The following is a 14,765-nucleotide window of genomic DNA, read 5'->3' as shown; positions in this document are numbered from 1 at the left end:
GTGTGTGAATTATCTGTCTGATTAGATCCTCCTGCTTCTAATCAAGTCATCACGACTCTAATGCTCCTCAAAATATTCAGCATTTGTAATCAATATGTATATGAGAGCAAAAAGAAAAAGGACATTTTAAGCATGCCCATGTGTGAAAGAAAAGCCGACAAAATGTGTGCAGGAAGCCTTAAATATCAAAAAAATCCTGTATGTTTCACACTGAGATGAGAAAACAATGAAAAGGTAAACTCAGGTCCAGTTTGGATATCAGCTGATCCTCATGTATGTGTCTATGGATTCATTCTGTGCAGAAAACAGGAATTCTCCAATTCTTCTCAGCCTGAAGACTTCAGTCTCATCTCTCCTTATTTCACTTTGAGCCTCTACTGTGATCCCATGGCTTCACGCGGTGTTTGACTGATATTTCTTTCCACACTTCTGAAAGAGAACACTATAGCCTATGTTGTATCCTTCCTTTATTAAATAATACTTTATAGAGTTGGAAATACTCCTCAGTGTTTGATGAGGAACAGATCCCTATACAAGAGTCTGCCGGCCACTGAAATGTCCGTGATGTACTGCAGTTTGATAGCCTGGGTGCCAGCCGATCTTAGCCCCGCCCACAACATTTTGAGGAACGGGAAGATCGGTCTGGAGTTTCACCGTTGAGTTGCTACTATGCTCGACCCAAAGCTGGTCGAACCAATCAAATTGTCAGGGCGGGCTTTATATGATGATGGACAGATGATCAGTAACGTAAATCAACCACGTCACCAAAGAGCGCGTGTGTTGAATCTGTTGTTTACAACGAAATGGCTGCCGCGGTAGAAATCAGATGTGTGGACTCTGACATTGAGTCTGTTCTAAAAGATATCGACAGAGCATTGATTTTAAAAGAGGAACAGAGAAACGCGAGCAAGGCATTTGTTGATGTTTTTGCCGTCCTACGGGATTCGACAAAAGTTGTCGCACTTATGAAAGATCAAGTTAAAGAAGCAACTAAAATGGGTATCACGGCGATGCAACTCGGTGTGCACGACGAGATGGATATAACAAGCAAACGTAATGGGTATCGTCGTGGATGAAGTTCAACTAATGTACAAATGGTAAGAGATAGTCTTACTGTATGACTTAATGTGATATAAATGAAATGTTGTAAACATAGTAGGTGTTGATGTACGTTCGCAAACTCAGACTTGTAGTGTGTGTCGTAGCGAAATAACTAGCAGTTCGGTCAAGCTGCAAATACGTCATTTCAACATACGTCTCACACCCCGTTGCTCTGATTGGTCGTAGGTCTATCCAATTGAGTGCAGAGGCATTTTTCGGTTGAGACACGCCTCATAATTATAGCTCAATGGAGCGGTATCAGACTCAAATTCTGACTAGAATTGAGTATGACAACGTCAGGCTAGCAGTTTGATGCTCTACGGCAGTGAAAAAATCTGACTGATCTCACTGAAACTCGTGTTATTGTCACAAAAAAATTTATTAATTTATTTGTGTCCATGGCACAAAATACAGTTTTTTTGTGCCTTGAGCATAAAATGTCTTTGACTTGCACTAATTTCTATAGTTTGTTGTGTCCATTGCATGACTTTCTCTTTTGTTTCATTTTATGTATTGTTTTCTTATTGTTATTTTCCTATTTTCTTACCATTGTCACTTGGGTTGGAGCTATAATCACTTTCTGTTACATTTTTAGACATCTTAACCCAAACCCCAACTCTAACCCCGATAAACCTCTGGACGAGAATACCAATACATAAAAGTTCATCCTAAACCAAACCCCAAATCTAACCCCAACTATAACACGACTTTCTGTGAGATCATGTTGGAAAAATGTATCAGATTTTTTTTAGAAAGTTTGAGATATGAGTGCAAGCATCAGGTCAGGGGTGCGTTTCCCAAACAACGACGTAACTCGTTGCTGAACAACCATAGTACGATGCATCGTTGGAGAAACGAACTACCTTGTCACGACTGTTTCCCGAAAGCATAGTAACTTTCGTCGTTGGAACTATGTTGGTTTAACAACATAGTTGATGGTGTAAGTGGGAGGCGAAGTACTAATTAATCTGTGCAAATCGATTTAATGTCAGATTATTGCTGTAAATAACATATATTGCATCGGAAGACGTTATCGTGATTTAGTCTATTGTTTATTTGTTGTTTATTTTCAAGATATTTATTTCATGCGCAAGTTCCCTGTTACATCACTCCTCCCAGGGATTCCCCAGGGTCTTAAAGCTCTTAGGTCTGCGCACATGTGCAGTTTTCAAATGCAGCGCTTTCATTCTGTTTACAAATTTAAAGACGTAAAATAAATTTGTAATATATTTAGAATGATGGATATAGACTGTAATACATGTTCTTTTGCTTATTTTGTTCAAAAGCATGATCAACGTAAGTCTACCAATGATAATAACAAGGAACGATGCTTCTAACGACAGGTGAAGAGCTGTCGTTCCAACGACACAAGTTAGCGATGCAATTTGCGAATGTTCGTTTGAACGATGGTTTCGGGAAGCACCAAATCGTTGAACGATGTTAGTAACTATGGAACTTACGATGTTCGTTGGCTAACGATGCTTTTGGGAAATGCACCCCAGGTTAGGAGAAAAAGTAATAACACTTTACAATAGATTGTATTCGTTAGCATTAGTAAATGTGAAAAAAAGCAAAAAGCAAAAAGCAAAAGCAAAAGCTAACATGAACTAACAATACTTTTACAGCATTTATTAATCTTTGTTATAGACCGTTTCAGCAGTAACAACATAAACAAGCGGCTGTCGCGGTCTGCACGTAACTTCCGGTAAACTCCGCTAATAATAAATAACAACAAAGTTCTTTAAACGTAGTTTATTTATATAACAAGCAAAAAACAACAACACATAGATTACCTAGGAAACCAAAACATTTGTTATTTTTGACGAGGCATTTGTTCAAGAGATCAGTTTAGCAACTAGTCAGACCATTAAAAAAACCAAACCGGAAGTAAGGTTCGGATACAGACGTGTATCACGTGTGTCCGATGAAACCGTCTATACCACTGGGCTGTTGAATGCTTTATTCTGATTAGCTGAGAAATGTTGCATGGGTGTTGATTATTTTAGGGTGACCATACGTGCCATTTTTCCCGGACGCATCCCGTCCAGGATTTTGTGTTCGTCTTCCGGAAGTCGCATTTGTCGACCGCATTTGTCATAGAGGATTATTATTATTATTACAGAAAAGCAACCGTTACATTTTAAGGTAAGAATGAAACTACGATTTTATATCTTATGTTTTTAACCGAATGGCGTATGCGGTCAACAAAAACGACTTCCGGAAGACGCACCGAAATCCTGGACGGGATGCGTCCGGGAAGAATGGCACGTATGGTCACCCTATTATTTTTCAATAAAAACAACCGCACACCTAACCTGTAAAATGTCTTAAAAATAGGCACAACCGCAATATTTTGGTAACCATGGTATAAGCGGAATAATTGACTCCTCGAAAATAATGCACATCCGCAATGTAATGGCACTCCGCTTCATGCATAACCACCTTGGGTGTGCATTATTTTCTAATAATTCAACGGCCCGTCGTCAATTATTCCTTACTTAATGTTAGTTAATGCCAATACAATTGTTCATGTTAGTTCATCATGCATAAACCAATTTTAATAACTACTACAACTTTTGATTACTAATAATGTATTGATGAATATTGAATGGACCAAGATTAAACGGGAAATATCATGAAAATGTGACTTTTCCATGTTTAAGTGCTATAATTGGGTCCCAAGTGCTTCTATCAACCTAGAAAATGTGAAAAAGATCAACCCAATAACTTAGTTTTGGTAAACCATTCTCTGCAAGCATGTGAAAAAATAGGTCATTGACAATTGGCTCCCCTTGTGATGTCAGAAGGGGATAATACCGCCACTTAATCTGCACTATCCAACCATGGCACTGCCATTTAGTGCAGAGATCAGCTCATTTGCATTTTAAAGGACACACCCCGAATGGCACATTTTTGCTCACACCTACACCTAAGTGGAAATTTTAACATGCTATAATAAATTATCTATGGTATTTGGAGCTAGAACTACACATACGTACTCGGGGGACACCAAAGATTTATTTGACATCTTAAAAAAGTCTTGTGAAATGTCCCCTTTAATACAGTAAATACTGTTAAAATATTGTTCATTGTTAGTTCATGTTAGCTAATGTATTTACTAATGTTAACACATACAACCTTATTATTAAAATCTAAATAGATTTTGCCTGCCATCCAAAATTTAGGGGTTAAGTTTGACACTGGACCCCAGCTTTGAAAAAAATCATCCGAAACCTGAAATATGTGTTACTCGTATACAAGCAAATGTAAAACAAAGGAGAAAAAATCTTTATACTGTATTCTCATTCAGCCAAAACCCTAAACTCCGCCCTTTCTCACTCGGCTGTCTAAACCAAAACAGGTTTTACTGCACTGTCTCCACTTCCTTATTTATGCCATCATTTTTGTGTTCTTAATCTGTGACCTCAAAGAATGTTTAAAACGCGCAGTCACGGTGTAGATAAGCAGTCTTCCCTAAAGCAAGAGAAAGAGAGAGAGAGGAGCAACACATCAAGTCTGGTTAGTACAATAATAGATATTTATACTCTGTTCATGATCTGTACAGTATATGTAAGAAATCTGTAGGCTATTGCTAAAATGTCTTAATATAAACAGAATTGTTTTTTATCCATTTCAGAAAGAAACACTTGTTGATTTCTGTCAATGATCAGCAGACAGAATCATTGCTCTGTTGACTTAGACTGAATCATGGGGGCTACAGAAAGTAAGGATAAGATGTACTGCAGCAGGTACATGAACGGAAAAGGCCCACCATCGCTGACAGGTCTGAGTGAGTTTCCAAACTAAACATTAATCATGACAATGACAGGCACATTTTAAATACACAACACGGTAAAAATGTCAGATGTGCTCCTGTATAGCTCAATGGTACAGCATTGCATTAGCAGTCAAAAAGGTCATGGGTTTGATCCCAGGGAATATAGTGATTAAAATGTATATTTTGTAATGCACTGTAATACTAACCTAACCCTAAGCATCTGCCAAGTTTATGAATGTTAATGTATACAATGGCCTTAAAAGTACTCAGGGACATTTTAAAAAATGTCTTTGCATGTAAATAACAAAATATAAACCAGAAATTATTTTGTAGTTGATAGCACAGGCATGTAATTTCACTAAAATACATGTTTAGATTAACTGTTTAAAGTGAATACAAAATTCATTTGGACAACTTATGGTTGCCAAATGTAACATCTTTATTAAATGTTACTCCTAAAATAAAACATGCATTTAAAATGAAACCAGATAATTGAAACAATAATAACAAAATATGGCTTAAAGAACTGAGTTTTGTTCTATAAAATAATCTTGCATTATTTGTTCGCAGATGCCACTTTAATTAGTTTTATTTGACGTTGTGGTTGTCCTGTCGGATATTCTTGCGTTTCATATTTTGCATCTGGCAAATCTTATTTTATTGGCACGGTCCAGTTCAAAGTCTTTATAGCCAAACGAGACTATTTGTGGAGCTCAACTAACGTAAATGTCTGCCATGTTTTATCAAACTCGAGTCAAGTCATGTGACTCGAGTCCCGCACCTCTGATTTAAAGGTTAAAGATCAACTAAGATCAGTTTTCGAACAAGTAGCCTACATAAACAGTCGTCTCTTAACATTACCTCAGTTCAAAGCACTAAGCTTATAATAATGATGAGTTGTCGGGTCAGATTTCAAGGAATTGTCAGTTGTTTACAATATATGTAACATAAGTGCTTGTAATTTTATGTAACCTGCAATTTAAAATAGAAAAGCTATGAATTGCAACTTCATTGTAGTGATGTTAAGACAAGGCTGAGCCTAAATACTTGGTGTTTTGAGTCGGTCGGTTGTATGATTTCAGTAGCCTACTGAAATAATAATATACCAAATATTACACCCTAACCCCAAACCGCAGCGAAGTTTAAAGGAAAACACCAAAGTTTTTTAATATTTTACTTTGTTCTTACCTCAACTTAGATTAATTAATACATACCTACATTTTTCAATGCATGCAATTAATCTTTGTACAGGGCCTCGTGGATGTGTTAGCATTTAGCCTAGCCCCATTCATTCCCATGGCTCCAAACAGGGATGAATTTAGAAGCCACCAAACACTTCCATGTTTTCCCTAGTTAAAGACTGTTACATGAGTAGTTACACGAGTAAGTATGGTGGCACAAAATAAAACTTTTATTTGGAGCCATAGGAATGAATGGGGCTAGGCTAAATGCTAACACATTCAAGAAGTGCTGTACAAAGATTAAGTGCACGCATTGAAAAAAGATAGTATGTATTAATTCATCTAAGTTGAGGTAAGAACATAGTAAAATATTGATGTTTTCCTTTAAAGTTTGAGGACTTGACATAAAGTCTGCCATTGTCATGTAAACCGGACCAGTTCTAAGCTCTCCAAACTTTTTTGTTTTATTTCATGACCATATTAGCAGAAGTTGATGGAACAAAAAATCACAAAAAATTCAGCCTGATAAGAGAAGGAAGCCAGCCCAATGGAGGTGAGATGACTTTTAACATCGAAAGAAAGAGCTTGCCGGGATATCCTGATTGTGACACCATTCAAATCATCTTTCACTTTGAAGATGGCATCCAAACGGTGAGCTTGCAATGTATTATTTTTTACTGTATCACTCGTATAGTATCACAGTCAGATGACACACCCCATGTGTACCAGCATTTTCACCTAAACGCTCTAAAGCATCTCAGGTATTTGGCTCTTTTCTCCTTGCAATCTTGTTCAGCCAGTTTCTCACACACTTCCACAGGGCACTTATAGACATTGATGAATGTGTGCTGATAAATGCTTGAATCCTCTGTTATGACAGACATAACGCCTCAAGTGTTTGTAATTCATTTTGGCTGAGCTTTCACGTGGGTTTCGGTTTAGTTACGGATCTGTGTTTCTTTCTAAATCAGATGAAATCTAAATATTTCACACTATCCGCATGCTTCAGTCAGAGCAAAACAGATTAATGTATGTGGGGAATGCATTTTTGTTGATAGACACCTGCTATCTACACTCCCTACATTAACATCTGTATTTGTATAACTTGAACATTTTAGTCCTATAAATAATATTGTTTTAATTTTTATTAAACTTTGTAATTGTATGTATGGCCTCCGTTACACTCAACTCTCAAAACCTCACTCTCATCCGGTTAACAGCACCACTGTAACTGTAGGGTGACCATACGTGCCATTTTTCCAGGACGCGTCCATGGCAGGATTTCGGGTGCGTCTTTCGTTTTTTTTTCGACCGCATAAGTCATTGAGGTTCATACATTAGGCCGGTGACACCATAGATATGTATAATAAAGGCTAGATGTCTCGCCCGCGCTGCTGGCCAATTGAGTGGAACGTCCGAATTTGGCGGCCATCTTACCACAGGCAGCTCGCTTACTTGGAGCATTGAGTTTTAATGGTGTAGGTACTTTTAAATGACCATGGGCCCTATTTTAACAATCTAAGTCCATTGTCTAAAGCGCACAACGCAACGTCTAAATGGGCGTGTCCAATGCCACTTTGGCTTATTTAACGACGGGAAAAATGGTTTGTGCGTTGAGCGCAGGGTCGAAAAGGGTTGTACATATTTTCCTAATGAGTAATGGGTGTGTTTTGAGCGTAACGTGCAATAAACCAATGAGAGTCTCAGCTCTCATCCCCTTTAAAAGCTAGTTGCGCTGGCGCTATGTTTAATCCCTATTTGTTTGTGTTAAGCAAACCCGCGTTGTCGTCCCGTTTAGGCGCATATTACTAATGCGCTCTTTAAATAACAAAGAAAACATATTGCGCCTTTAGACCAGGTTTTTGTTGGTCAATGGCGTAGTCTATTTTAGTTGCCTCAAAATAGCAACGCGCCAACAATGCGCCTGAACACACCTCGTTTTCAGACCAGAACGCCCATGGGCGCAAAAGGGGGCGCAAATGCATTTGCTATTTAAACAACATAGCGCTAAACGTGAAAATGATAATTGCGCAGGGTGGAAACTAGCAAAAGACACTTGCGTCGCGCATTGCGCTGCATTGCGCTGCATTGCGCCGGGTGTAAGATAGAGCCCCATAACTTGCCTCATTTTCAACCGATTTTCAAACGGTTTGGTTTGTTATAAATGTCAAAGATGTACATATGACACTGCATACTTATACAAAAAAAATTCATGAAACATGTTAAAGCATCCAGAATTATAGCCACGTTTGTAAGAAACCAAACCTTATGAAAATTGGTGGAAAATTTAGCAAGTTATGGTCATTTAAATGTACCTGCACCATTAAAACTTAATGCTACGATTGAGCGAGCTGCCTGTGGTAAGATGGCCGCCAGGTGATGACATTAAAGAGTCTGCCGTAACACATCTAGCCTTTATTATACATATCTATGTGTAACACACTGGATGCGTGGGGTAAGCGTCTCAGCTGCGTGGCGTGTCCTTTTTTAATTCGGCTCACATGTTAAGAGCTTGCTTAGTAGAATGCATGGTAACTCCTAGGCAATTGTTTTCACACTTTAATTATTAAATATTTGATTGATGACCATAAGGTACTCCTCCTATAGGATAGGCATCCACACCCAGGGCACAGCTACAAAGGCCTGGACTCTGTGGCTTACCTGCCCAACAATACTACAGGGACCAAGATTTACCGGCTACTGGAGGCTGCCTTTGATCAAAAGCTGATGTTTACCGTGGCGGCAGATTCGAACGGTGAATACTGTGTGACACCTGCAGATATACCACTTAAAACTCTGGAGAGTGGTGGACCAGGAAGGTATGTAAATGGATATATTCTGATTGAGAAATGTTCCATGGGTGTTGATTATTTTTCTGTAAACCGCACACATAACTTTTCTAGTGTCTTAAAAATAAGCACCAGAGCAATGTTTGTGGTGACCGTGGTATAAGCGTACGGTAATAATTGACTCCGGTCCTTTAATTTTTTTGAAAATAATGCACGACCGCGGTTTAACGGCACAAAGCGAATTACCACCTTGGTGTGCATTATTTTCTTATTATTCAATGACCTGTCGTCAATCTTTCCTTACGTAAACATCAGTTCCATAAATCAGTTTTCTAATTTTGTTCATTAGGTTAAAATGCAACAAGTTTTCTACATAGAGAATTAGGGTGTGTCTCAATAGGCTTTATGCCCAGCTGCACTACTTCCTGAACTTCAGCCAGCTCCTTGTTTCCTGTCTGCCATTATTGGACAAACTGATTAATCCAGGTGTGTCTGATTATTGTTGTTGTGACTACTGAGGTCAGGCACACCTGGATTCATCAGTTTGTCCAATAATGGCAGACAGGAAACAAGGAGCTGGCTGAAGTTCAGGAAGTAGTGCAGCTGGGCATAAAGCCTATTCCCACAAAGATTCATCCACAGAGTATTTCCTCTTCAAATGTTTTTAATAAAGTTTGAAAGAGCTGTCGAAAGCTTGGTGGTAATGATGTTGAGAGACTGTGGTGTTTTTTGCTTGTAGCCTAATGTTAGCTTTAATGTCTAGTAAACACATTTATACTTCAAAATTCATAAAAGTTGTGTATCTGTGAAGATTATCTTGTTGGACAAAATGTGTGCCATAAACTTTTGTTGAATATAGTACTTATTATTTGTGATAATCCAGAAAAATGAATGGGCTTTTGGCGAGGTAACCAGTGTCCCACTAACTTCCCGGGTGGCCTACAAAAATACATCATCCCTGTGGTACTCAAGGTATTGCTCAATGCACCTTTAATGTTGTGGGTAAATAATCATCTCTCTCCAAATCTTTCAGCTTGGGCTATCCAGATTCAACCTACCTAAAAACAGTGATCAAAATTCTTAGGATTAAAGGAATCAAATGAAAGATGAACTATGAACAACTGTGGATTACCAACCTCACCATGACCCTCTATGGACCAGGATGAAGAGGTCGAAAGCACATATTTATAGCCAAATTCAATATTGATCATTTTGTTGGCTCTATGTGGACATGTGCCAAATGCTGCCTGTATTAGTTCAGAAGAGGTTTTTTTTATTAAGCTTTATCTTCTTGAGAATCTATTGCTATCTATGTGATTTATATTTTTTATTGTGTCTTCTCACAGCAAGTATTCTGTTTATATATGTAAATGAAAAAACATAATATAATTTTCTCTCATCCTGGGAGTTTGTACATATTACTAATGTAAAGTTTTGTCTGTGTTATCCCAGAATGAGTTATAAATGTTTAAAAAAGCATATTGTGTGCTCTAAATATGTTATATATTTAATTTTACATTCATTTTTATTGAAAATAATATCACACTATGCTAATGCAAAAATCATATTGTGCTTTTAAGAAAAAGACACGTTAAAAGACATTAAGCGTCGCATTCTCCCCGCATTCATGTCCTGCCAGGTGAAGTTAACACATCCTCTGCAATATTTCTTTCTCGCCTGAAATGCGTCTGCACTTTGCCGAATGTGAACTTTCCCAGGCTGACGTGGCTCCTCTGTTCTCCTCAAACTGAATTACGCACCAGGCTTCATACACACAATAAAGAGTAATCGGATTGGCAGGCCCCATTAGAGAGGGAGCCGTCATCTCCAGGGGCGTTCTTAAACCACTTTCTCCTGGACGATCCACCAGGAGTCATTCGTTCTGACTGTCATCCTCCACCACAGCTCTGACAGCTATCAAATCTGTTCCTGCCCATCCTTCCTCAATCTCTCCCCTCCCCGTCCCACCACCCCGTTCATGACCCGAAGGAGACGGAGTCTGTCTGAATGTGTCACAAACCAGCTTCCGAATGCTGTGCTGGTATTTCCCATTATCTGCTTGTATTCCTCCCCATCCCACCTTAAAGAGTGAGCTCACCCAAAAATAAACATTTTGTACATCATTTGCCGACTCTCGTGTCACTCTGAAACCCTTTTTTTCCGAGAGAGATGAAATTGTAAAGAACATTTCACAAGACCACGCTGTTGTTTTCTTTGTCAGTGAAAGTGAATGGGGACTGGGGCTGTCAGTTATACACTTTATACCACGAGTCTATTGAATGCTTTATTCTGATTGGTTGAGAAATGTTTCATAGGCGTTGATTATTGTTGATTTACCAATGTCTGTGGTAAACGTGCAATAACAGAATAATTGACTCTCAGCCGATTGAATTATTATTTCGCTTCAGTTTGTGCTGCATTACCACCTTGGGTGTGCATTATTTTGAATAATTCAATGGCCCGTCGTCAATTATTCCTTACATATAAAACTGTAAATTTTTAACCAAGTTTAATCAAATTGCTAGCTGTGCGGGAGCGTCATGCATCTTTTTTTTTAAGATGGGACAGTGTGCACAGCTCAGAGAAAAGTGCACCTATTTCATCGCTAATAACAACGTTTAATTTTTGTATTTGGTGCAACATTATCTCACAAAGTTCCGTGGTATGGTCACGGAATATTTTGTTCGTTCATCCGTGTCATTGTCAAGGATCTCCGCATTTTTCCGTGTCCATACCACGGACTTTCTTTTCTGTGTCAGTTTCACGAATTGATTACTCAATTGTTTTTCCTATTTTTAAACCATTGTCGCATGGGTTTGGGGATAAATTTGGAGTTTGGGTTAGGATGCACTTTAACTATTGGTTTAAACTATTTTTTTCCAGATTTTTTTAACAATTGTGGCCTGACGTTAGGGTTAGAGTTGGGTTTCGGTTAGGATGTCATTTTATGTTACAGAAAGTCAGTCTAACCCCAAACCCATGCGACAATGGTTAGAAAATAGGAAAAACAATTGAGCAACCAATACGTGAAACTGACACGGAAAAGAAAGTCTGTGGTACGGAAATGGAAAAATGCGGAGATCATTGATAATGACATGGATAAATGAGCAAAATATTCTGTGACTATAACACGGAAATTCATGAGATCAGGTTGATTTGGTATAATACAATGTGTTTGCGTGGTTTATGGTTTAAAAAAAATCTATTTTTGAAGCTACACATATATACTGCTTTCTTAAACGCATTGATTTTTACAAAACTCATCGATTTGAAAAGCGCTATGTCCCTGATTGGCCAGCTAATCTGTACATTGTGATTGGCCGTAATACCTCTTACGTCAGCTGGAAATGTGACGCTCCTTACCATGTTTAAAAGATGTTGCCTACAATCTGTGTGTTTGTTAGTCCAAGAAAAGAGATTTCTAAGTTGGAAACAATAACTCGCGTCTTCGTTTACTTTGGGGTTTGTACCTTTTGGATATTGTTAACATGAACTGATACACATTTACACACCAAAGGAAATGTAAAATCGTGAATCGGACAATAGGTGCTCTTTAATAGTAATATTATAGAGCGTTCACAGTCTTTTCCATGGCACTCCCATTTACATTTCTAACAATCGGAGCTTCATTGCCTTCATGAAAAAAACACCAAAATTACTGTGTTGACTAACTTTTATATATAATACTTATATCAATTAATTCAATCAGAATAATAATAGACAAGAAGTACATAAATGTGTATGTCTTAAAGGGGTGGTTCAATGGTATTTTATGCATTCTGACTTATTAACACAGTTATAGAGTTGTTTCCTCATACTAAACGTAGGCAGGCAAAGTGTCAAAAAAGCAGTTTGGCGTGTTACAGAGTATTTCTGTACAAGTTTCGGAAAGTTTTTTTCAACTACAGGTCGAGCTGACGTTTCAGGGGTTTCTATACGTATCACTTCTTTATATGGGCACTTCCCCCGGAAAACCCCACCCACCTGTCAATCAGCAGGAGACATTACAACTTACAAACATCATATCACGCATCACAGCTTTGTTTAATTTCAAAACTCTACAATGGCACGAAAGAAGAAGAAGTGTGTTTTTGGATATAAGGAGAAGAAAGCCAGTCTTATGGAAACCATATCGTTTATTATCCGGGGTTGCAGTGGAGTTTTGCGTGTGTTTGATGCGCTGGATTTCATTAATAAGTCCCAAACGGGTCATGAGTTGCATGTGGTAAGTAAGACTTCTGTGTTTTGTTGTAAATATGCACGTGCATATTATATAAATGACACGAACATGTAGTGAATCATAAGTTACACAGTGTTGTATAGCTCCTGCCGCGGTAGTAACTGCTCCTTCTTCATTTTTTTGTATGTTATCGGAAAGATTTGGTAAAGCTAATCTTTCTTTTATAAATCTGATAAAACTAAAGACTCTTCGGATATATAAAGGATGTAATTCTATTCTAAAGGTACTCAAGATTAACATCAGAAATGCAGAAACAGCGTGTGTTACGTGAGCTTTAAACTATGTTAAAGACATTTGTGCATTTTTTATGATTTGCTTTTACCCTGTGACGTTGGGCAGGGGCGGAGTGGGACCCAAAAATCTACCGGGAAATTTCATAGACCACCAGCCCTCCATGGTCAAAAAAATAAATAAGCAAATGCTGAAATCTAAAATTACAATAAAATGACTGCACAACAACATGAAATACCAAGTGTAATAACTATTATTTAAAAGATCTTAAAGTCAACAACAGTTCCCTAGTTTTAGGTAAGATTAAGCTTACTATGGTTGCAAAGCAGTTGCTTATAAAATTATTAAGCCTGTTTGGAGAGAGATGTTTTATGTGACAAAATGTCAGTCATCGTGTGATAACGAAAATATAACGCAACTTGTTCTGAGCAGGTGTTGTCAGTGAACAGGCTGTAAACTGTTGGCTAAGTTACATACACTCGTGAAAAACTGATGCTTATTATCTGGGAAACATTCTCTAACAGCAGTCAAGTTGTCATTGTTTGTGTCAAAGTTGTGCATTTGTTGTAACATTAAAACAGTAGATCAGACTTAGGCTACTCTGTGCTGCTCAAATTGATGCTCGAAGCTCCATTCCTCGATGGGTGTGCGAGGCTATGCTTTTTTATTGGTTGTTGCGTTAAATCTTACCCAGATACAACAGTGCTATTTTCTGATTGGCTATTGTGTAGCCTCTTTCTTTATTTTTTGATTGGCTGATAGAACTCCGGGGAGACGGGCTTGATAGAGAGAGAGCGCTGCGGCCAGATACATTTTTGAGCGCTGAAGCATATTAAATATATGATAAATAGGTTTTAGTGTGGCCGGAGTGCACGACAGCCCTCGCAGCCTTAAAACACTACCGGCCCACAGGGAAAAGTCCAGACTCTCCCGATTGCCACTCCGCCCCTGACGTTGGGGCTAGGGCAGGTGTGTTTTTTTTACGATTCACTTGTATGAATTTGTACGAATGAGCCAATTTGTAAAATACATACAAATTTTCTACATAAAATCATCATACCTTCTACAAAGAGCCTTTTGTAAAAATATAACCTTGATATTTTTAAAATTGAGTAAGTTCATATCAAAGAATGTGAAATCAAACTTTGATGCTCCTAACCTCAAAATTAGATTGTAGGGCTTAAACCTGGACTTCACAGACAGGGTCACAAAATTGAAGATTCAATTCAAAAGAACAATTTGTTCAAGAACCGGACACCAGTCATGAATGCACCTCTCAAGGAGAGATAAGGTTTAAATGAAGTAAAAATAATGTGCTTGTGTAGCTCAGTAGGTAGAGCATTGTGTTAGCAGTGCAAAGGTCATGGGTTTGATTCATAGTGAACACACTGATACCGATACATTTTGGGCACAGTCATAAGAAATGATTTTCTAAAATTCTATTT

The 14,765-nt window shown here is 38.1% G+C and overlaps 1 protein-coding gene across 4 annotated transcripts; it reads left to right on the top strand.

The window, feature by feature from the left end:
• Positions 1–4,516: 4,516 nt before the first annotated feature.
• Positions 4,517–10,263, top strand: dtx3la (deltex E3 ubiquitin ligase 3L a). Of its 4 annotated transcripts, none has more exons than XM_065259045.2 (5): positions 4,517–4,620; positions 4,739–4,885; positions 6,548–6,711; positions 8,668–8,879; positions 9,883–10,263. In XM_065259045.2, exons 2-5 carry the CDS (start codon positions 4,810–4,812, stop codon positions 9,950–9,952), a joined length of 522 nt encoding a protein of 173 aa, XP_065115117.1. In that variant the 5' UTR covers positions 4,517–4,620; positions 4,739–4,809; the 3' UTR covers positions 9,953–10,263. The 4 variants fall into 4 exon arrangements, with proteins under 4 accessions (XP_065115117.1, XP_065115115.1, XP_065115114.1 ...); XM_065259043.2 differs by having other exon boundaries at positions 6,545–6,711; XM_065259042.2 differs by having other exon boundaries at positions 4,739–4,891.
• The last annotated feature ends 4,502 nt before the right edge of the window (positions 10,264–14,765 follow it).

The sequence above is a fragment of the Paramisgurnus dabryanus genome, chromosome 22 (assembly GCF_030506205.2).
Source record: "Paramisgurnus dabryanus chromosome 22, PD_genome_1.1, whole genome shotgun sequence".
Taxonomy (NCBI): domain Eukaryota; kingdom Metazoa; phylum Chordata; class Actinopteri; order Cypriniformes; family Cobitidae; genus Paramisgurnus; species Paramisgurnus dabryanus.
The sequence above is the reverse complement of the archived record's forward strand: the minus strand, read 5'-3'. Positions and strand labels throughout refer to the sequence as shown.

Bases quoted from the DNA above. Each gene is read 5' to 3' on its own strand.
- dtx3la (XM_065259041.2), top strand. From the start codon at position 4,810: ATGGGGGCTACAGAAAGTAAGGATAAGATGTACTGCAGCAGGTACATG. The intron at 4,892-6,544 runs GTGAGTTTCCAA...TGACCATATTAG, and splicing joins ACCATCGCTGACAGGTCTGA to CAGAAGTTGATGGAACAAAA. The intron at 8,880-9,882 runs GTATGTAAATGG...CAAATCTTTCAG, and splicing joins GAGAGTGGTGGACCAGGAAG to CTTGGGCTATCCAGATTCAA.